General features: G+C 39.9%; 1 protein-coding gene across 2 annotated transcripts in view; it reads left to right on the top strand.

Annotated features, from left to right (window-relative positions):
• Positions 1-22,183, top strand: part of EFCAB14 (EF-hand calcium binding domain 14) — a 37,553-nt gene that overhangs the window by 4,016 nt on the left and 11,354 nt on the right. Inside the window, exons 3-7 of one of the 2 annotated variants that reach the window (XM_067726031.1) lie at positions 4,826-4,971; positions 15,048-15,146; positions 18,395-18,505; positions 20,833-20,937; positions 21,973-22,164. In XM_067726031.1, coding sequence (XP_067582132.1) covers positions 4,826-4,971; positions 15,048-15,146; positions 18,395-18,505; positions 20,833-20,937; positions 21,973-22,164 — 653 coding nt within the window. The remainder of the gene's footprint in view (positions 1-4,825; positions 4,972-15,047; positions 15,147-18,394; positions 18,506-20,832; positions 20,938-21,972; positions 22,165-22,183) is intronic. The other variant, XM_067726032.1, reaches the window with a different exon arrangement.

Below are 22,183 nucleotides of genomic sequence, written 5' to 3'. Positions count from 1 at the left end.
AAAAGTTTCTAAGCTAAGGAAGCAGTTTCAGGTTAATCAAAAATACCCTAACTTTAGCAGCTTTAACACACCAGGAAACTGACCACCAGGCTTTCTCAAAGCCATAAAGAAATCTGGCCCCAGAACTAGAATTAGAGTTGTTTCCTCACTTCCTCTCTTAAGCCATAGGAGATCACAACATCCTAGCTTTCCTTCACCCCAGCTTCTCTTTGCTGCCTGCAGTTAGTTAAGTTCCAAACCTGACCTAGGGACAGCTAATCCTTAGTGAGTATGTTAATGACGTTCCTAGTGATGTTGCTTGAAAAAAATATATTGAAATACTAACTTTGGTTTTCTTCTGAGCTTCTGATTCAGGGAATGGGATTGGGTAGGCCACAGTTCTCTACCAGGATCATCCTGACCTATATGTTTTATCAATTGGTGGGATCAGAGTACAGTGTAAGAATGAGATTTGTATTTGTATTCTCCTGAATGTTGTCCTTAGCAGTATTTACACGGTGTTTTTAAGGCCAGTGTTTTCTTGGTAAGTAGTAATCATAACTTGGAAATGAGGTTCTGAGAAGCAGTGTTTTAACTATAAATAACCACTGACGACACCTGTCTGTGCCATCATCTCTCCATAACTAGTTGGGCCTCCTCCGTTTGTACTACAGCTTGTTTTGGTTACATATAGCAATTGTTTATTTATACATTTCAAAACATTGCTCAGTTCTGCCTTCCAGGGATTCATTTCTCTGATTGCTCTGTGCCTGTGTTTTTAGAACACCAGTGTAATTTGTACCTTAGCTGAGCTTTTCATTTTCAGGAAATTTCTTTGTTTAGAAATGCATATTTGGGCTTCCCTGGTGGCGCAGTGGTTGAGAGTCCGCCTGCCGATGCAGGGGACACGGGTTCGTGCCCCGGTCCAGGAGGATCCCACGTGCCGCGGAGCAGCTGGGCCCGTGGGCCATGGCCGCTGGGCCTGCGCGTCCGGAGCCTGTGCTCCGCAACGGGAGAGGCCGCGGCGGTGAGAGGCCCGCGTACCGGAAAAAAAAAAAAAAAAAGCATATTTGAAATGTATACATGTAATAGACCTGACAATCGATCAGGCAACAGATATTTATTGAGCACATGTTAATACAAATATTTATTGAGCACATGTTAATACCTGGAAATACTCTATTCAGGAAATGCCAGGAGTTGTACCCTGGACTGTGAGACCTACTTTCTATCACTGAGCAGCCTTCCCCTGGGACCCTGACTGCATTTGTCAGCCAGTTGAATGAAGCAGATTTGGAATTGTCAGTCCAGCTGCTCTGTGGGCTTTGGTTTGCTGCAATAGATACACCAGCACCTATACAGTCTAAAGCAGGACTTCCTGAAGGAGGATGGGGTAGGGCCTGGGGCATAAATCAATCCGCAGGCTGAACCATTGTGGACTACTTGGCAAGAGTTTTTTTTGTGAAAACCATTTTCTTGGCTAAATGAGGTTAATCTTGTTAAACTTAAATAGTCTTCCTTTGAATTATGCTTCTACTTTCAATATATTTCAATAAGTTTATTTTTATTTCTTGTTTTTCAAGAGGACAGTGGAAATAAGACCACCTGCTGACCTGGTTTAAATACCTTTTTGAAAAATTCAGAGCCCCTTGTCCTTTGTCTCATTATCTTCCAAGACACTTGTGAGGAAAGGAGGCAGGATTGCTGAAATATCTGGAACAGAAAGCAAAGCAGATAGGCTTGGTATTTTTCCCTTGAGGCCAAGGAGTAACTTGATCCTTAAGCTTGAAGTGCTGGCTGGCCTGAAACTCTAAGCTTAGTATTCTTCTTCTAGAAGCAGGTACTCCAGAAGACCTCCACAGTTATTATAAAGAAGATTCTATTCCCAAGCAATCTTCCCTATCGCTCAAGGCTAAAGTGAGGGGAAAGAATTTGGAAGAAAAGGACAGTATTGATAAATCAGACATCTTCATTGCTGGTCATACAGGGAGAGTAGCAGTTTGGTCATTCAGTGCAGAACTTAAAAATGGTCTTGTTAGGCTATAAGCATCTGTGACAGCTGAAGTATACTAGAAAGAGTATTGGTCTTAGAAGCACAAGGTTTGACTGTCGAATCCTGACTTGCTCATCACTAGCTATGAAACATAGGCAAGTCACTTATTCTTTCTGAGCCTCATTTTCCCATCCATAATATGTAAAGATGTACTTGTTTTACGAAAGCACTTTGGGCATTCCTCTGTCATAACATCTGTCACACTGTATAGTAATTCTGGGGCGACGCCTTGCTCCCCACTACACTGAGAGCTTCAGGGTCTTTTGTATGCACTAGTGCCAAGTACAGGGCCGGGCACATAGTAGCGGCTTGATCACAAGATGAGTAATTACATAAAAGTTTATTGCAAATTATAAAGATGTATAATTATAAAGTATTGTTGTTGGCATTATATGTTGTATCTAAAGGGTGTAGGCAAAAATCTCCATTTCCTGATCAGGAAAAGAGCTAAGTAAGTTCTTTTGAGTATGACTATACTAAATTTTAAATAAGTTGCTTTCCATGTTGAAAGAACATGAATTAGTAATCATAAGTTGTTTGTTTACTATACTTCATTCCCTTATGTAATCAGAGTGCCTTTACTTGTCTTATCTCTCCTAAAAAACCCCAAATCAGATCATGAATATAATCCCCTCTTAGCTCATACAATCCTCAGGATCCAGAGTGTTTTCAGGGCTTGTCAGACTCACATGTTTATTAGTTAATAATTTTAATCCAAGTTATTTATGTGTTTGTCCTACTTCCTCCTCTACTTAATTCATACAGACTGCAGGAAAAAAAGAGACTCTCCCCCAGCCTTAGGATGTTTTACCACCAGAGAATGGCAGACGTGTGTGGGATAAGTTTTTCTTTATAACCTAACTGGATATGTATACGAAATTCAGTTGGGTGCTATAAGTGCTACATTAATTTCGACTGGTAAAATATTCCTACCATATGAGATGAATGTATTCCTGCAAACTGTGTGTAAATCAAATGTTACATTAAAAGCACTTAGCCAAGTCTACTACTCTTAAAGAAATCCTTCACATATTTTTGAAAAGTGAATAAAAATATCTAATTTCTTTCAATAGTTCTGAATTTTCAGGTAGTGGGTTTGCTTACAGTGAGGATACCACCGCCACCCCCTGATTTTTGGGGGGATTTTTTTGTTGTCGAATTTATTTATTTGTTGAGTTTTCTTTGTTTAACTTAATAGGATAACATTAACTCCATTTCATACCATACAGTCATTTCACTGGATAGGCATTTGCATGCTTCTGTGTACGTGGGACTGTGCTGGGCCCTGGGAATACAGGACCCAATAAGACCTGTCCTCAGGCAGCTCTCTGTCAGTCTGATGGAGGGGACAGACAAGTAAATAAGTATAGCACAGTGTGTTCAGTGCTCAGTAGAGTTTGGAGTGGTAAAGAGGTAACGGTGGTCCAAGGTGGGGGCCAGCTCTTTGTGCTGAATCTTGAAAGGAATTAACTAGGCTAAGGTGGCAGAAATGAAGAAGGGGCAAGCCAAGGGCATCTAGGCAGAGAGAATAGTGTGTGCAGTCACTGAGGCTTAAAGAGGTTGGTGTGTCAGGAAAATCAGCTTGGCTAGAAAGTAGATTGAAGTGGTAGCTAAAGTGATGAGGAATATGGTTGGGAGGTAAGCAAAGGCCAGATTTATTTAGTCTCTAATACTTACTGAGTGCCTGAAGTGTGCCAGGTATATTCTAAATGCCAACTATACAGAAATGAACAAAAAAAGTCTGGGAACTTACACTTTAGTAAATTATTTTTTATCTGTCCATTATGCCACTTTTTGGTTTTAAAGAAAGCATATGACAACTAATCAGGCAGTCTGTGGCTTTAAAAGAAAGACATAGGTTTTATCCTAGAGGACCAACCACTATCAATCAGTATTTTATTTTCCATGAAAAGGAAAGGATACTCTAAAGAAAGAAGAGAAAGCACTCTTTCAGGCCTCTACCTGCAGGCTGGCAAATCTCTAAACCATCCATGAGATGTTGTTTCCCAAAAGAAAGGCCAGATAATACCCTATACTTCACCTAACATTTTCCTTTATCTTCTGTTTCACTTTGAGCTTTGGGGTTGATTTAAGAAAACACTATTTGCTGTTTATGAAAAAGATTTAAATATCTTCGCTCTCATAACAGTACTTGAAAGGTGGCAAGAATCTATCTTGCGTTTGACCAATTTGAGATAGAAAAAAAATAGATTTAAATATTTAGAGATATAACTTAGGATGTCACCTTGAGCATTAATGGAGTAAGGTTTATAAATCTTCATTTACCAGTCAGAAAGCTTCTTAATTGAGCAGGTCAGTACTTAACATTTATTTATCACGTATTGTATGCCTGGCCAGCTGTGTGTAGTGCTTTACAGCCATTCTTTCACTTAAAATATACTTCACAGGATGGTTAGAATTATCACTGTATTACAGGTGAAGAAACTAAGCTCAAAAAATTTGAGTAGTTTGCTCAAAATCCCAGTAAGTTATAGAGTTGAAATTCAAATCGAACTCTCTGCTGATGTTGTTGGTTATCATTTTTACCCACCTGACTTTAAGAAGTTGTATTGCCAGTAGTGAAATAGCCCCAGTTAAATGGAGCTTTAGTGTTAGAGATATACATTTACGTAAATAAAAGAATAGTGGAGTTGATAGATACGAATTGTCATTATCCTCCCAGAATTAACTTTCACTAATCTGTCTTCTTTCCTGCTGTAGGATCATTTTTTCATCTTGGAGCCATGAGGGAACTTTATGGCTATTTATTATTGTTCTTATTTTTGCTTTCAGTGGAATCTAATCAGAAAAGCTCATTCCAGGAAATTCCCAAACTTAACGAAGAACTACTTAGCAAACAAAAACAACTTGAGAAGATTGAATCTGGAGAGCTGGGATTGAACAAAGTCTGGATAAACATCACAGAAATGAATAAGCAGGTAGCAAAAGTGTGATTCTATTTCTGTGTAAGCTATGAATATTTCATTTTGTCTGTTCAGTATGTATCTGTAAGTATAGGGAACTCACTTCAGATTGTTTTACTTTTTGAAATGGTGCTTTGCATACTGTGATCCCAACACATTAAAGTCAGGTAAAATAGGTAATAGTTATGCATTTACCCAATATTTAAAATGTTAACCCTTTCTGCAGAGGAACAGAGTTTTACCAAGTAGAACAGTTTAGAGGAAGTTAGAAATTCTTGAATCAACTTTTCCTAAGGAACAGTGTAGGTATTAAATTTAAGAACAGTGTCGTTGGGCTTCCCTGGTGGCGCAGTGCTTGAGAGTCCGCCTGCTGATGCAGGGGACACGGGTTCGTGCCCCGGTCCGGGAGGATCCCACATGCCGCGGAGCGGCTGGGCCCGTGAGCCATGGCTGCTGAGCCTGCATGTCCGGAGCCTGTGCTCCGCAACGGGAGAGGCCACAACAGTGAGAGGCCCGCGTACCGCAAAAAAAAAAAAAAGAAAAAAAAAAACAGTGTTGTCTAACGCCCAAGAAAATTGTTTTTATTAGATAGTGAGAGCTTATTTTGTTTAATACAGTTTACAAACTTACAGCCTTGGGGTATAGTGCTATATGCTGTACTAAAAACTTATCAGCAGCTAATGGTAAGTATTATTCTAGAATAGCATTGGAGGAAATGGCAGAGTTGGTTAAATACCTTGACCAGGCAAGAAGGACTAGAGCCTAAACTTTTCCAGCCCCTAAACTGGCCAGATCTCACATTCATTCCGAAAGAGAGACTCTGCCAGAGGAAAAGGGCGTATTCAGAAGATGTTGATGCAGCATTGTCAGGATTCAGCAGTCAAACCTTGTGCTTATACGAATAAGGTGCTGCAGTTGCCACTTGGTAACTATAGCCCCTGTTCTCAGTTTCTGTGGCTTAGTTAAGAAAGACGTGTGCGTCGAGAAGAAAACTCAAGTGCCAAGTGAATGGTACACCCACAAAGTGCTTAAAAATAGTTTTGTCATCCCTGTCGGGGCTAAGAGGATATTCTGTTCTCAGAGTGGAGTCACAAAGTTCAGAATCAGCCAGGGCAGAGAGCACCATGCTAGAATGAAGTGCTTGCTGTTGTTTTTGAAGCTACCCCCTCCTTTCAGCAGTAGTTTGGGAGTGGGGCGGTTCAGCACTTGCGACCAGAGATCAGTGGCCTGGGGCAGAAGCTTTCAAACTTTTTCCTGGAACCCACAGTAAGAAATATTTTCCATCATTACCCGGTAAACACATGCATACGTGTATGTGACTGAAATAAAAGTTTCTGAAAACAGTCACTTGTCCTTAATATTATGCTGCCTTATGATATTTTATTATTTTTTATTCAGTTCTCTTTCATTTTTAAAAAGTATTCGTGAAATAATTGATGGGTTGCAGCACCTAGTATTTACTAGTTATCATTTAGCCTTGGACTCTGAGTTATAAGGGAAAAGCAGGTATTCACTCCGTTTTTACAAGAAAAATAGGATAAACTGTGGTCTTGCTTGTATTCACAGAGCACATGAGCAGTTTGTCCAGAGAGTACCTCAGGTGAAAGTAAACCATCATGAAGCACTGAGAGACAGTTAGCATCTCTCTCTGGGGCAAACTGTGGGCTCTTTATAGTAGCCAGTCGTGGAGTTTACCGTTCTGAGGCATCTAATTACACCAGAAGGTTGTATATTGTGTTCTGAGCTTTGCGCACAGACTGATGATGATGGTAACTGCCACTCGTTAAATGCCTTCTTTATGCAGGCCCCTATTAGATGTACTACATATGAGATCTCCTTTCTCCTTTTTCACTTCTATAACTCTGTGAAGTAGGAGGTGCTATCTCCATTTTATAGATTAAAAAACTAAGGCTCAATGAGGTTAAGTAGTTTGACCAAAGTCAACAGCTGTGTAGCAGTTCTAACAAAATATTCAAGTTGTAGGAACCTGTTTTCTTTCCAGTTTTCTACTCTGCCTTCCATCTTTATAACCTCTAAAGGACACAGTAGGTGCTTAGTAGATAAAGCTGAAAGGATGTGAAGTCGAGTCCCTGTCAGGGCTCATAATCATTCATCATTGATGATTGTCTGTTTTAGTAACTTTTTTACTTACTATTTAAAGAGCACTTAATTTTAACCCCAAAGCAGCATTTCAGGCTTTATAGTGTAAAATGGTCTAATAAAATGGTCTACAGTAGCTATTTTTAATTTCACTAATGAAAAGTCATGTAATATGCATGAAAGTCATGACTCATCTTTTGGCTGGAATGTGGGGGATTTTTCCTTAATGGTTTGTACCTAATTCAACTTTTTAGACTCTTTGAATTGCAATGTGTGACTTTAGAGATAAGTTCTATAACACTTGAATCCATTCTGACATGCTATGCTAGAATGTGTCTGTCAGAGACCAAAGCAGTCCCAGATATCAATAATGGGAGAGTGCCCCTTGTCTCTCTATTCTAGTTAAACATGTAGCTTTGCTGTAGTTTTCCACAGATTTGGGCATTATTCCACCCAAGAGAGGAATGCTGAAAAATGGAATCCAGCTTTGCAGTTTCTGGGACTGTAGCTGGGTCCTACTGACAGTGTGTGGTCCAGGTCTTATAAGTGAGTAAGAAGTCCTAAGTGTTGCCTGGTAATTGGAGCACTAGTGGTCAGCTCTCCAGAGCATACTCTTTCTGTGAGGCAGCTGATACCCTAGGCCTAGAGCGTTTGGGGCATGGGGAGAAGTGGAACAGCACCTCACCTTACATTGCCTCGGCTTTCAGGCTGCTCCTCTGGTTTTGGGTGAAATGATAGCTGTCAACCAGCCACACTGGCCATTCGTGAAGCCATTACCATTCTTGAGGTACCTGTGACTAGCATCTGGCTCTGCCGCAGCCTCAGGATAGAGCCGTACCTGGGAGAGTAGTTTCTACCCAGATTGTTCCACCTAGAACACAGCTTGTTGTCCCTGTAAGCTCTGGCCAGTTGTCAGTGGAAGGAGTTGTTCCCTCAGGTGAAAAAAAGGGAACCACACAATTGATAGGTCATTTGGAATAATCATATCCTTGCCCATCAAGTTGGTGTAGAGCCAGTTGTGTACATGATTTGGGGCTGAGTAAAACACACATGGGGGAGACCCCTTCCAAGTACTTTATGATTGAGCATGTTAAGATAGTCTTCGAAGGCCCAGTGGAGGGCATGGGGAAAGGGCCAGCCAAGGAAATCTGTCACACCCCTTCTAAAGCTTTGTGATGTGTTTTCCTATGTGTATATTTCTTTCCCACCTTTTGTCTTTAAAATTTCATAAGTAATATGTGAATGTATTCTTATATAAGATTTAATAGTAAAATACACATAGAACTCTTACGAAAACTCCCCTTCAACCCCATCTCTGTATGTGCCCCCATCACACACAGATACACACACATAACACACATTCCCTGTCCCCATAGTTCTTCGCTGTCAATAGTCTGGGCTACATTCTTACAGTCCCCTTTATATGCATTTACAGAATTGTAATAGCTTTTAATGTGAATTAGCTTTTAGGTTAGCGTGTGCACATGCACACGCGTGTGTGTAACTAAATGGAGTCATTAGGTATATATTCTACAGCTTTCTCTGTTTACTCAATATATCTACACCCTTAGTGTTAGACATTTAGATGTTTCTAGAGTTTTGCTGTTACAAATAAGAAAGCAGTGAATAGTCTTGAGCGTACATCTCTATGCTGGTGAGCATAAAGTAATCTTTTTTTAATTTGTTTTCTTTCAGTTTTATTGAGATATAATTGATACACAGCACTGTATAAGTTTAAGGTGTATAGCATAATGATTTGACTTACATACATCATAAAATGATTATCACAGTACATTTACTGAACATCCATCATCTCATATAGATACAGAATTAAAGAAGTAGAAAAAATATATATATTTGTCCTTGTGATGAGAACTCTTAGGATTTACTCTCTTAACTTTCATATATAACGTACAGCAGTGTTAATTAAGTTTATAATGTTGTACATCACATTCCTAGTACTTATTTATCTTATAACAAGAAGTTTGTACCTTTTGACCACCTTCCTCCCACTCCCCCTCCCCTCACAATTCCCCCCCACCCCACCTCTGGTAACCAACGACAAATTTGGTCTCTTTATGAGTCTGTTTGTTTTTGAACTATAATTGACCTATAATACTGTTAGTTTCTGTTATACAACATAGTGATTTGATATTTATATACATTTCAAAATGATCACCACAATAAGTCTAGTTACTTATGCCACCATATAAAGATAATACATAGTTATTAACTGCATTCCCAACACTGTGCATTTCATGCCTGTGACTCATTTATTTTTCACCTGGAAGTTTGTACCTCATAATCTCCCTCACTTAGTTCTTTCCTTCCCCCACGCCTCCTCCCCTCTGGCAAACACCTGTTTATTCTCTGTATCTGTAACTGTTTCCGATTTGTTATGTTTGTTCATTTGTTTCTTAGATTCCACATATACGTGATATCATACAGTATTTGTCTTTCTCTGTCTGACTTATTTCACATAGCATAACATCTTTTGTGTCCATCCATGTTGTCACAGATGGCAAGATTTTATTCTTTTTTATGGCTGAGTAATATTCCTTTGTGTGTGTGTGTGTGTGTGTGTGTGTGTGTGTGTGTGTGTGTGTATCATACACACCACAACTTCTTTATCCATTTATCTATTGATGGGCACTCAGGTTGCTTCCATATCTTTTCTATAGTAAATAATGCTACAATGAACATAAAGGTGTATATATCTTTTCTAATTAGTGTTTTCATTTTCTTTGGATAAATACCCAGGAATGGAACTGCTGAATCATATGGTAGTTCTGTTCTTTATTTTTTTGAGAAATCTCCCTACTGTTTTCCATAGCGGCTGCACCAATTTACATTCCCAGTGCAAGAGGGTTCCCTTTTCTCCACATCCTTGCCAATACTTGTTATTTGTTGTCTTTTTGATAGTAGCCATTCTGACAGGTATGCGGCAATATCTCATTGTGGTTTTCATTTGCATTTCCCTGATGATTAGTGATGTTGAACATCTTTTTATGTGCCTGTCTTCTTTGGAAAAAAGTCTGTTCGAATCCTCTGCCCATTTTTTAATTGGGTTGTTTGTTTTTTAGATGTTGTTGTATGAGCTCTTTGTATATTTTTGAGTATTTACCCCTCGTCAGATATATCATTTGCAAATATCTTCTCCCATTCAGTGGGATCCCTTTTTGTTTGGTTGACAGTTTCCTTCACTGTGTAAAACACTTTAGTTTGATGAAATCCCATTTGTTTATTTTTGCTTTTGTTTCTCTTGCCTAAGGAGACATATTCAAAAAAGTATTAATAAGGCCAGTGTCAAAGAGCTTACTACCAGTGTTTTCTTGTAGAAGTCTTATGGTTTCAGGTCTTTACATTTGAGTCTTTAATCCATTTTGAATTTATTTTTGTTCATGGTATGAGAGAGTAGTCCAGTTCAATTCTTTTTCACGTAGCTGTCCAGTTTTCCCAGCTCCATTTATCAAAGAGGCTGTCTTTTCCCCATTGTATGGTCTTGCCTTATTTGTTGTAGATTAATTGCCCAGATAAGTGTGGGTTCATTTCTGGGCTCTCTATTCTGTTCCATTGATCTATGTGTCTGTTTTTGTGCCAGTCCCATACTGTTTTGATTACTGTAGCTTTATACTATAGTTTGAAATCAGGGAGCATGATACCTGTAGTTTTGTTCTTTCTCAAGATTGTTTTAGCCATTTAGAGTCTTCTGTGTTTCCATACAAATTTTAGAATTATTTGTTCTAGTTCTGTGAAAAATGCCATTGGTATTTTGATATGGATTGCATTGAATCTGTAGATTACCTTGGGCAGTATGGTCTCATTTTAAGAATAATTTTTCCAATCCATGAACACGATCTATCTTTCCATCTGTTTGTGTCGTCTTCAGTTTCTTTCATCAGGGTCTTACAGTTTTCCAAGTACAGGTCTTTTACCTCCTTAGTTAGATTTATTCCTAAGTATTTTATTCTTTTTGATTTAACAAGTAACCTTTAGGATAGATTTCTAGAAATGAAATTGCTGAATTAAAGGGTGTAAATGTTTCAAATTGTGACAGATAATCCTAGATAACCATCTAACAAGTCTTCTCCAATTTACATTTCCATTAACAGTGCATGAGAATACCTATTTCCGTATGTGCTTTTCAGACCTCAGTGTTATTCATGTCTTTTTAAGGGCACGTGTTAAAACCTCCTTGATGTAACTGCTGCTCTTAAGAGGTTTATAGTTTGCTGAGAGTATCTCTCTGGAGCTGAAGTTTCTCACCCATTTTATTTTTAAATGGATAGAGTTGGAATGTTGAAGATTAGTCTGAGTATTTTGGAGCACTTATGGAGAATTGCATGTTTAAGTGCTTATTAAATTTCATTATTAAAGAGCTAACACTTACTTGGTATTTTGTTTGTATCAGGTACGGTGCTGAGAGCTCTAGATATGTATCTCATTTAAGCCTCATAGCCTGTATTAGTCATCTGTTGCTGTGTTACGTTTGTCCCAAAGCTTAATGACTTAAAACAACAAACATGTATTATCTCACAGGTTTTCTGGGTCAGAAATTTGGAAGCAGCTTAGTTGAGTTGTTCTGGCTAGGATCTCTCTAAGGTTGCAGCTAAGATATACGGCCAGGGCTGCATATCTGAAGGCTTGACTGGGACTGAAGCATCCTCACTCATATGGCTGTTGGCAGGAGGTCTCAGTTTGTCCCACCATGGCTTCTCCATGGGGCTGCTTGAGTGTTATCACAACATGGCACCCGGCTTATCCAGAGTGAGTGATCCAAAAGAGAGCAAAAAGGAAGACAGTGCTTTTTTATGACCTAGTTTTCAAAGTTGCCCATTGTCACTTGCACTTTATTCTGTGAGCCAAAAGTGAGACACTCAGTGCAGGCCATGCTCAAAGGAAAGGGAATTTGTGTCCACCTCTTGAAGGGAGGACTATCAAAGATTTTGTGGACATATTTTAAAACCATCACATGTCCCTATGAGATGGTTGTTGTTATACCATGCTACCAGTGAGGAAAATGAGTTCACACTTATGTAGCCTTATCTCCTGCTTCCTAGACTCTACCCTCTACTCTGCTTGGTCTACCCTTCTCAGCGTCCATCCCAGACACAGAGTGTTCATTCTTAGCCATTCATTCATTTGGTAGATGCTTATTGAATGCCTGTCTTTGTGTCAGGCGTATTATGGAAAATAAAACAGACATGGTCCTTGATGACATGGAGCTTACAGTCTAGTAGTGGAGGAGAGAAACCTTAATTTAAAATCACACACATAAATAAATCATTGTCACTCTGAGAAATGCTATGAAGGAAAAGTATTCCTGGGCCTATTCTTGCTATTGCTCCCTACCTCTTCCCTGATGCCACACTCACCCTTCTAACCTAGAAAGGATAGCTGATTTATTTCTATATATAAAACTCTTACTTCTCTCTCAGAGTCTGATTTGAGTCCTGCTTCAGTGAAGCCTGTCCCTTTCAACCTGCACTAATATTTTCTTAGACTGTATTCAGTATCACATTTAGTACTTGTTTCTTTAATGTTACCTATCTACTTCTACCTCTCCCTCTCCCTCCCTCCCTCTCCCTTCTCCTCTCTCTTCCCCTCCCCCTCTCCCTCCCTCCCTCTGCCTCTCCCTCCTCCTCTCTCTTCCCCTCCCCCTCTCCCTCTCCTTTTCTCACTCATATTTTGCTCCTGGCCCCCAGGCCTTCTTTCTATTCTTCAAATATGCCAAGCTCTTCCCCACACTGGGACCTTTGCCCTAGCAATTCCCTCTGCCCTGAAATGTACTTCTTTTTATCTCTCTCTCTGGTTAATTCCTATTATTTAGATCTCAGTTTAAATTTCATCTTCTAATAGAGGCCCTCTCTGGCAGTCCAATCTAAAGTAGCTACCCAGTCACTCATCGTCACCTTATTTTTTTTTCACATCTTTATTGGCGTATAAATGCTTTACAATGTTGTGTTAGTTTCTACTGTACAATAAAGTGAATCAGCTGTATGTATACTTATATCCCCATATCCCCTCCTTCTTGAGCCTCCCTCCCACCCCTGCATCCCATCCCTCTGGGTCGTCACAAAGCAGCGAGCTGATCTCCCTGTGCTGTGCAGCAGCTTCCCACTAACCATCCATTTTACATTTGGTAGGGTATGTATGTCAATGCTACTCTCTCACTTCATACCAGTTTCCCCTTCCTCCCCATGCCCTCAAGTCCGTTTTCTACCTCTGCGTCTTTATTCCTGCCCTGCCACTAGGTTCATCAGTACCGCTTTTTAAAATTCCTTATATATGCGTTAGCATACAGTATTTGTTTTTCTCTTTCTGACTTACTTCACTCTGTATGACAGTCTCTAGGTCCATCCACCTCACTACAAATAACTCAGTTTCGTTCCTTTTTATGGCTGGGTAATATTCCATTGTATATATGTGCCACATCTTCTTTATCCATTCATCTGTTGATGGACATTTAGGTTGCTTCCATGTCCTGGCTGTTGTAAACAGAAGTCACCTTATTTTCATTTTCCTCTAATGTATCCTGCTATCTAATTTTTCTTATATCAAATTGTCTGTCTCTTTGTACTAAAATGTAAACTCCAAAGATCACTGACATCTGTGTTGTTCACCACTGGAATAAAATAGGGCTTAATAGATATTTGTTGCAGGAATGAATGAATGAGTGGGTGAATGAAAGGAAAATGGTCTGACGCCCCTGAACACATCCCTCCTAAAAGGAAAGAGGGAGAAGAGTTCCAAGGCTCCTCACTGCACTCCGTTGTTCAGAACACGCTGGGGCTCACTCCAGGAGCTCTCCTTAAATACTGTACACAGTACTTATTACTATCTAATACTTTGCTTCTTTGTTCTTCTGTCACCTGCTACCAGGATGTAAGCTCCATGAAAGCAAAACCTCACAGTCTTATTTGCCACTTTCTCCACAGTTCTGGGCACAGAGAAGGTGCCAGACATTTGTTGAAGAAAAGAATAAGGGGTCAGGTTTACTTTGTCTTGTATCCATCTGATGCCTACCACAGGGTTAGGCATGTCACAAGTGCCCAGAAACTTTCATGGTTACTCTGTGAGGCCATTCTGAATATAATTGCTATTGGTAGATCTGTGTCCTCATCCTAGAACTTGGGACAGGAAAGCAGTGTGGAACCAAGTTTTGAGCCACATTACAAGGTTTTTAGAATATGATCTCTGCAACCTGAAACAGTATTACACAGGTTCCACCAGTCCTCATTCTAGAGAGAAGTCCAGCTATTTAGAATTTTACCCATAAATAGCAGAAGGGAAGATACTTTTTATTTTGATTCAATTCCTATTTTAATACATTCAGTCAGCCAGCAGGTCAGTGGGTATTTATTGAGCCCCTTCAGGGTACAAAGTAGTGCTTTGGTTGAGCTATTGAGTTTGAAATGTTAATCACATTGTTAAACCAAAACTAAATCCCCAGGCAGTTGAAAGTGCCATTCAAGTTGTCAGGGTTCAGTTGCTGTCAACTGTATATTGTGATGTTGGGCTTTTACTTTATATGTTCCCACTTGGGCAGAAACAAAAGTTCAGCAAATAACTGAGGTGGTATTTTTTACCAAAATAAAATCTTTCAGAGGTCCTTGATCATTAGCTTTCTTCCTGTCCAGTTGTTGAAGGATTGTGTTGTAATTACTACATCTTTTGGGTAATTTAAGATTTTTGCATCTTGTAGCTGCCAGGAGTGGGGTAAAGAATAATGCCTGCCTTTCCCTCCTTGGCGCTGGTATTTAAACTGGGCAGGGAGAGAAGGGGTGTTACTGCTTCCTCCCACATCTCAAGTCTATCCAAGGTATTCTGCAGAGTTCTTCTACTCCTGTGACCTGACCGGGCAGAACGTCTGGATCACAGAATCACATGATGCCCAAAGGTGCTTGACATCACCATCAGCTGTAGAGTGTGTGAAGGGAGCATTGTTCTACAAGTTCTGTTTTCATTGTTTATTACTCATTTCCTTTCAGATTTCTCTGCTGACTTCTGCAGTAAACCACCTCAAAGCCAATGTCAAGTCAGCTGCAGACTTAATTAGCCTGCCTGCCACTGTAGAGGGACTTCAGAAGGTAAGTGCTGTGTATGGGCACTGAAATTAACCTACTGTAATTCTGTCTTCTTACAAATTCTCTTTGAAAGGCTGGCGTTTGAAATCAGCTACTCCAAGGACAGTAATAGAGTTCAAGACATCTCTGCTTTGGTCTGGTTGGTTGGGCCTTTAATTTGCAGCAGGTGGTTTTAGCTATGGTTTATATAGATTCACACCTTTTTATTTGGCTTTCCAAGTCCCAGGATTGCTTTGCTGGGACTCTTGTGTTAACATGTGTGGGTTTGCTTTTCATTACTTGCCTGTTTCAGTTCATCATCCACAATGTCTTTATGAAAGCAGAGCAATTGTACATGAGAGTTGCTCTAAGTTGCTATTATTTTCCATGATTGAGAAAGAGAGGGGATTTTTTTTGTTTGTTTTCATTGGTTTTGTTTTTTAAAGATAATTTGGGGAAGTGCAAAATAAAAAGTCAGGATGTGATAAATACTGGCAAGGATGTGGATAGAGGGAAACTTCCAAACACTCCTGCTGGGAGTATAAATTGGTAAGAAGCATTTTGGAAAACAATATATATTATTTTATAAAGGTAGAGAGACACACCCTCTAAGCAAATCACTCTTAGGTATATGCCCTAGACTCTAGGGCCTAGGCAAACATTACTTTAGAATTTCTATTTACTTGATCCCTAGGATTCAGCCTAGAGCAGGAGGCAGTAACCAACCAGTTGAAGAATATGTTGGGATCTTTAGAGCTGGGTGGGGAGAGTGGGTAGGGAATGGAAGGAAAAGAGTGCTTAATGGGCACACAAGCAACATGAGGGTTAGGCATCTTGTAGCTGCCAGGAGTGGAAGCAGGATGTATGTATATATATGTAAAAACTTACCAAGTTATACATTTTAAATACGTGCAGTTTATTGTTTCTCAGTTATATCTTAATATATATTCCTGTAGCAGTAAGTGGAAGAAGGATTCTGGAGCAGGGAACCCCAAACAATGGGTATCAAATCTAGAATCTTTGGCTTTTAAAAGTCAATGTGTGCTGAGTTTGATTTGATTATATACCAGGCTCTATAAACAGACAAATTGTTTCCTCAAAGGAGTGAGAAATTCCTAAGCCAGAAACAAAACTTGTTATTTTATAGCCACACCACCTGTGTGTGCTCAGTCTCTGTAGTCTGCTGTTTGTCCAATATGGTCATCTGCTTACAACTTAAAAAAAAAAAGTAGGGACAACTTTGATGAGACCAGACTGTTTTTGCCATTATTCCCAAGGGTCAAGTGGGGAAAAAGGTAGGCCTCTGTAGCCTTTAATACAGAAGCAACTCTGGCAGTCTTGCATTCAAAAAGGAAATTGGTTTATTCTTGCATTCGTTAATTCAACAAACATTTGTGGGGCTTCCTCCAGTATGTGCCAGGCACTTTGCAGTTGGTGAGAATACTAGTTTCAGGGTTTTGCTCTAGAGTTCACATGGCTCTGTCAGCTGCTTCCTTAAAAAAAAAATCTTAAACAAGAGCTTACTATCTTCTTGCGTCCTGAAGGGCTCATGCATCCAGCCAGTGAAGCTTCTCTAACAGTGGATGTCTTTGAATGCTTGTAGCTGCTGTAACAACAGACCTTACATAGACAAAATCCCAGCTTAGAGACTTCTACCCAGTATGTTGTCTCTTTGCAAATCTGTGCATTTATCATGTCAGGCACTACTTTTATTACAGGTGGCTCGGTTTTGAAGTGGTAGGTCATCTCAAAAAACCTAACTCCAGTGTATCTCATGTAATTTTTTTTTTTAATGTTGAAAATGTCATTTCTTTTTCTCTTGGATTCTTGGCTATCAGTATAATAAACACACTTGGTTAAAAATACTAATGGGACACTATAAAATTATCAGTATATCTTAATGAAAGACCAAAACCTATCAAATTAGTAACACTCTTATAGATGTTCCTGTAGGACAAGGCTGTTTTAAAAGATCATTTCTGAATTATATTCCTAAGTCCGCAATCCACTTGGGCTCCTTGGACCTAATGAAAGCAAGTAAGCTACTAGCCGTATCTAACTCTACTCAGTAGTTACTGATGGGATTCTAAAGCAGAACACATGCTGCCAAATGGAATTTTCCCTTCATCTCTACAATGCTGGGTTTTCCAAGGCCAAAAATGGTTCCACCCATTTTCACTCAAAAGTCATCATTTGCTCCTGAGAGTGGCAATCTACAATGATAGCTCTGACCATCTGCCTGCAGGGCTTCATAGAGGCAGTTTGTGGGAGAACTTTACCTACAGATCCCAGATTTATAAGCTAGTTTTTTGGGGGGTTTTTTGTTCTGTTTGGTTTGTTTTGTTTTTAAGGAAAGATCTGGCTTTCGTCTATGAAAATTATGTGTGTGTGTATGTGTACTTTCTGGTTAATTGTGTCAGTATAAACTACATGGAGTTCATAGTTCGAAGGTATTTGAAATAATCCTCCATTAGGTCAGTGGTTAAGTAAAATCACAATGCTATACCACTACACTCCCACTAGAACAGCTAACATGGAACAGATTGAGGATACCAGTATTGATGAGGAGATGGAGTACAAAAGTTAAGCCTACGTCTACCATGTGATCAGCCACTCACCTCCTAGGAATTGTGATAACAAGAAAGCTTATGATGAAGAGAAATGAAAGCATATGCCCAATGAGGGCTTGTACGTTAATGTTCATAGCAGCTTTATTTGTAATAGTCAAATGTTGAAAACAACCTAAAATCTAAAACACCATCAGCAGGTCAAGGTGATGTATCTGTAGAATGGAATGCTACTCCACAACATGCTGAGTAGCTACAACACGCATAAATCTCAGAATAATTATGCTGCATGAAAGAAGCCATACCAAAAAAAAGTACATGCTCACTCACTGTTCCATTCATGTAAAATTCTAGGAAATGCAAACTGAGATATATAAGTGTATGGATAGATAGATAGATAGTGACACATATATATATAGTGATAGAAAGTGGATCAGTGGTTGCCTGGGAACAGGGAGGGAAGAATTACAAGGAGGCATGAGGGAACTTGGGGGTGATGGATGTTTATTATCTTGATTGTGGTAATGGTTTCACAGGTGTGTGTGTATATATATATATATATATGTATGTATATATATGTAAAAACTTACCAAGTTATACATTTTAAATACGTGCAGTTTATTGTTTCTCAGTTATATCTTAATAAAGTTATTAAAAAATTTTAAAAAGGAAAAAACACTGACCCTACTACATGTTTCTGTTCAGAGTGTTGCTTCCATTGGCAATACTTTAAACAGCGTCCATCTTGCTGTGGAGGCAATACAGAAGACTGTGGACGAACACAAGAAAACCATGGAGTCACTGCAGAGTGATATGGTACGGAAATCTACAAATGCTACAGAAAGTTAGCATACTCCTGCCTACCCTTTTCTGTGTAATCTTGTGATACCAACTTTCCATTTACCTAAACAGGCCCCACAGGCACCTTTTTAAAAGATAAAATAAGCAGTGTTGATAGATTTTACTACAATCTATAAACTGAGGTAGATAGGATTAAAAGCTGAGTCTTTTGCAAACGTGGTAGAGGAGTTACAGCACTAAGACACTGTCCTTAGAGTTGAATGGGTAGGAAGGAAAACGGAAAAGAAGGAAAGGGGAGTGGGGAAGTGTCTTATTTATTGCTACATAACAAATCACCCTAAGACTTAGTGGCTTAAAACAACAGTTTATTATTTCTCACTGTTCTGTGGATCAGGAGTTTGGGCAGGGCTGTTAGACTGGGAATGATTAGAGGCAAAGCAAAGAGGAGCTCCAGAGGATGAAAGGCCATCTTGGGTGTTCCAGTTTCAGCCTGTCTCGCAGTCGAATACAGCCACATGTGTGACCTCATCCTATACCACGGGGAACAGGAAGCCACCCCACCCCCACTGAGCCCAGTCAACCCACAGAATCATGAGAAATAATAAACTTGTTTTAAGCCACAAAGTTTGGGGATGATTCTTTTTTTTTTTTAAGATTTTTTTTTTTGATGTGGACTGTTTTAAAAGTCTTTATTGAATTTGTTACAGTATTGCTTCTGTTTTATGCCATGGTTTTTGGACGGCAAGGCATGTGGGATCCTAGCTCCCCAACCAGGGATCAAACCCTCACCCCCTACACTGGAAGGCGAAGTCTTAACCACTGGACTGCCAGGGAAGTCCCTGGGGATGATTTATTTTACAGCAACAGATAACTGAGACAGAAGCAAACCCCTGCAGTGCTCGGGAATTGTTTTCAAACATTGCTTAATGCTGTGCAGATGTAAGCTGTCTGCAGTCATTCAGAGGCCTTAATTAATCTCCTAACGGATACTCAGCTCCATGAAAGATTTATGAAGGGTGAAAAAGGATGGCACAGCCCTCGCTGTCCTGCTGGAGAGATGAGTTATACATGTATGAAATCAGGACAGTTCAAGGCACACAAAAGTTCCCTAGCTTCTCCCCCAATTTCTAGATCTGCCCTACATGCTCTTTTCAAGCTTTGGAGTTTCAAGTTTAAACTGGGCAGTTTGTGCCAAGGAGACCTGGGCTGTATTAGAGCTCTAGAAAGGAGGGTTTTTCATTTTCTTCAGAACAAATACTCCTCACTTTTATTTAGTGGGGCTGACCCAGAGGAAAAAGCCTTGATCTAGGTATCCAGACACCCTGGATTCTAATTCCAACTCTGCCACTGAGTAACTGTGTGATCCATAATAATAAAGACTTCTCTAACTCAACAGTTCTTTTATTATTATTATTATTTTAATAGCTTGAGCATTTTCTCAAAGTAATTATTTTCTAAAATACTTTTTACTAACTCAAAAATTCATACTTTATAGAACCATGGGGTTTTTTCTTTTTTTTTCTCATCCTCTCCTCCTTTTCTCTTTGTTGTTACCATTTGTCTCCTATAAAAGCAGAGTTGACAAATGTCTAGGATTTCAGATTTCAAGGAAAACAGTTTATTTTTACCAGTTGCATCCTGTTATCATTAAATGTGTATCTTTTAAACTTCCATGGTTTCCAGTGGTAATCCTCCTACTGAATAAGCCATACAAAGTTTTTCCATTAGAGGGAAAAGTGTATATAAGCATGTTATACTTCAGTCGCCGCCAGGAGAGACTTGAGCAGTGGGAAGGGGATGAGAAAGGAAGGGTAACCCTCATAACTCTTGGCATGTGCTGTACAAACTGAGAAGCTAATAATGTGCACGGTTGGTTACTGTGCTCAGTGCCCAAAGCCAGTGGTTCCTTGACTGGCTGTTCTTTGAATGTATAAAGCTCTTTAGTCCTGGGGAAACAATGACACTAACCAGGTTCAGACTGAGTTGGTCCTGGGAGATACAGTGGTTGTATAGTTTCTCTGGGAGTTACAGGTGACAGGGAGAGGAGGCCTGGTTTCTAGGGAGTTCATTCCATTCAGAGACTGAGAAACAGAGGACCTCACTTCCCTGACGCAGTCTGGGTGCTGCTGATCCAGTCCAGGCTTTAGGCTGGGGATCCCAGAAGTACCTGGTGCCCTCAGGCCTAGCACAGGCTTGGTCATACCAAGGCTCCTGGGAAATAGTTGTTGATTAATCTGTGGATGCCACCTGTGAGAAGCTGGAATGTTCCAGGACCGTCCCTGATGGATAAGCAAACTTAGTTATTACTTATTGCCTGTACCAACCTTCATTCCTGTTCACAGAATCAGCACGCCTTAAAGGAAACCAGTGGAAGCAACCAGATCATTCCATCACCGTCAGCTACATCTGAACTTGACAGTAAAACCCACAGTGAGAATTTGAAACAGGTACTTTTGTCTCTGGCTTAACTCCCTATGACCATTGAACTCTGGAGGCGGCCTGAGTAGCGTAGGCTCCATGTTGCGATCCCTGAGCAGGCATCTCGTGCACACGTTTGCCTGCCTGAGAGCTGAGCAGAGTTGGGGGGGGGGGTGGCTCTGTCAGGGAGCCAGCGTGTTGCCTGTGTCTTCCTTGGCAGTCTGCTTTTTCTCCCTGCATGTCGATCAGTGGAGTAAATTCCTTTTCACATCTTGAAAGTCATAAAGTGACCAGATTATCCTGAAACTGTTTTTGAACAGTTTTTGAATAGCAATCTGGGCAAGTTAAAGATGGATGGATAGCAGATTAATTCAAAGTGATGGCTGTTTGGGGTCACAGTAAGTACTAAGAACATTAGAAAGCATATCCTGGAAAATCAAGATCTTCTAAAGACCAGAGGAGGGAAAAGGATGAGTTCAGAATCACATTAAAAAGAATAAAAGAAATCTTCACTGCGAAGAATTCCTGTCCTGAATTTAATGCCCTTTAAAGCCTATAATCATCATTCCTTTCTAAATAATCAGTACTGGAGAATGTCAAAAATAATTGAATCTTGTACTAAATAATGCACTACCTGTTATGGTTTTGCTACATGAGCCAATTCAGTAATTGGTATTGTTTCTACGGTAGTTTTGTTCTGACAAATTAGGTTACTGAGCGTTTCAGTCAATAACCCAGCAGGCTTTCTCGCCAGCAGGTGAGGTAAACATTGGGAAATCAATTCTCAAGCTCTCAGCTTTCTGGGACCAGAGAGTGAATCATGTTGGTAGTCTCTTCCCTCTTTCCCCCTCCTGTCTAACTGAGGTCAGACAATTCCAGAGGGAGTAAACTGGGAGCAGTTCAGAGTGGAGGGACAAAACAGAGACTGACAATCAATGGTCAAGAGCAGGAAAAGGAGTTTACTTCAATAAGTTGACATAATAATGGTTGTTCAGTGCTGCTTGCCTGCTTGTCTAGTACATGTCTTTAGCTGGATTCCACAACTTGATTTATTTCCACTCCAGGATATCCTGTACCTCCACAACTTTTTAGAGGAGGTAAGCAGTGCCCTAGTGGGGTACCAGAGAGAGAATGATCTTAAACTCAAGGGGATGAATGAGACAGTCAGTAATCTTACCCAGAGAGTCAACTTGATAGAAAGAGATCTGATTGCTATGAGCAAGGTAGAAAAGCGAGCGAACCTGTCCTTCAGCATGGTAAGCCTCTTCACGTCTT

Source organism: Pseudorca crassidens, chromosome 2 (assembly GCF_039906515.1).
Source record: "Pseudorca crassidens isolate mPseCra1 chromosome 2, mPseCra1.hap1, whole genome shotgun sequence".
Classification (NCBI taxonomy): domain Eukaryota; kingdom Metazoa; phylum Chordata; class Mammalia; order Artiodactyla; family Delphinidae; genus Pseudorca; species Pseudorca crassidens.
Note: the sequence above shows the minus strand (reverse complement) of the source record. Positions and strands in the feature narration are given on the sequence as shown.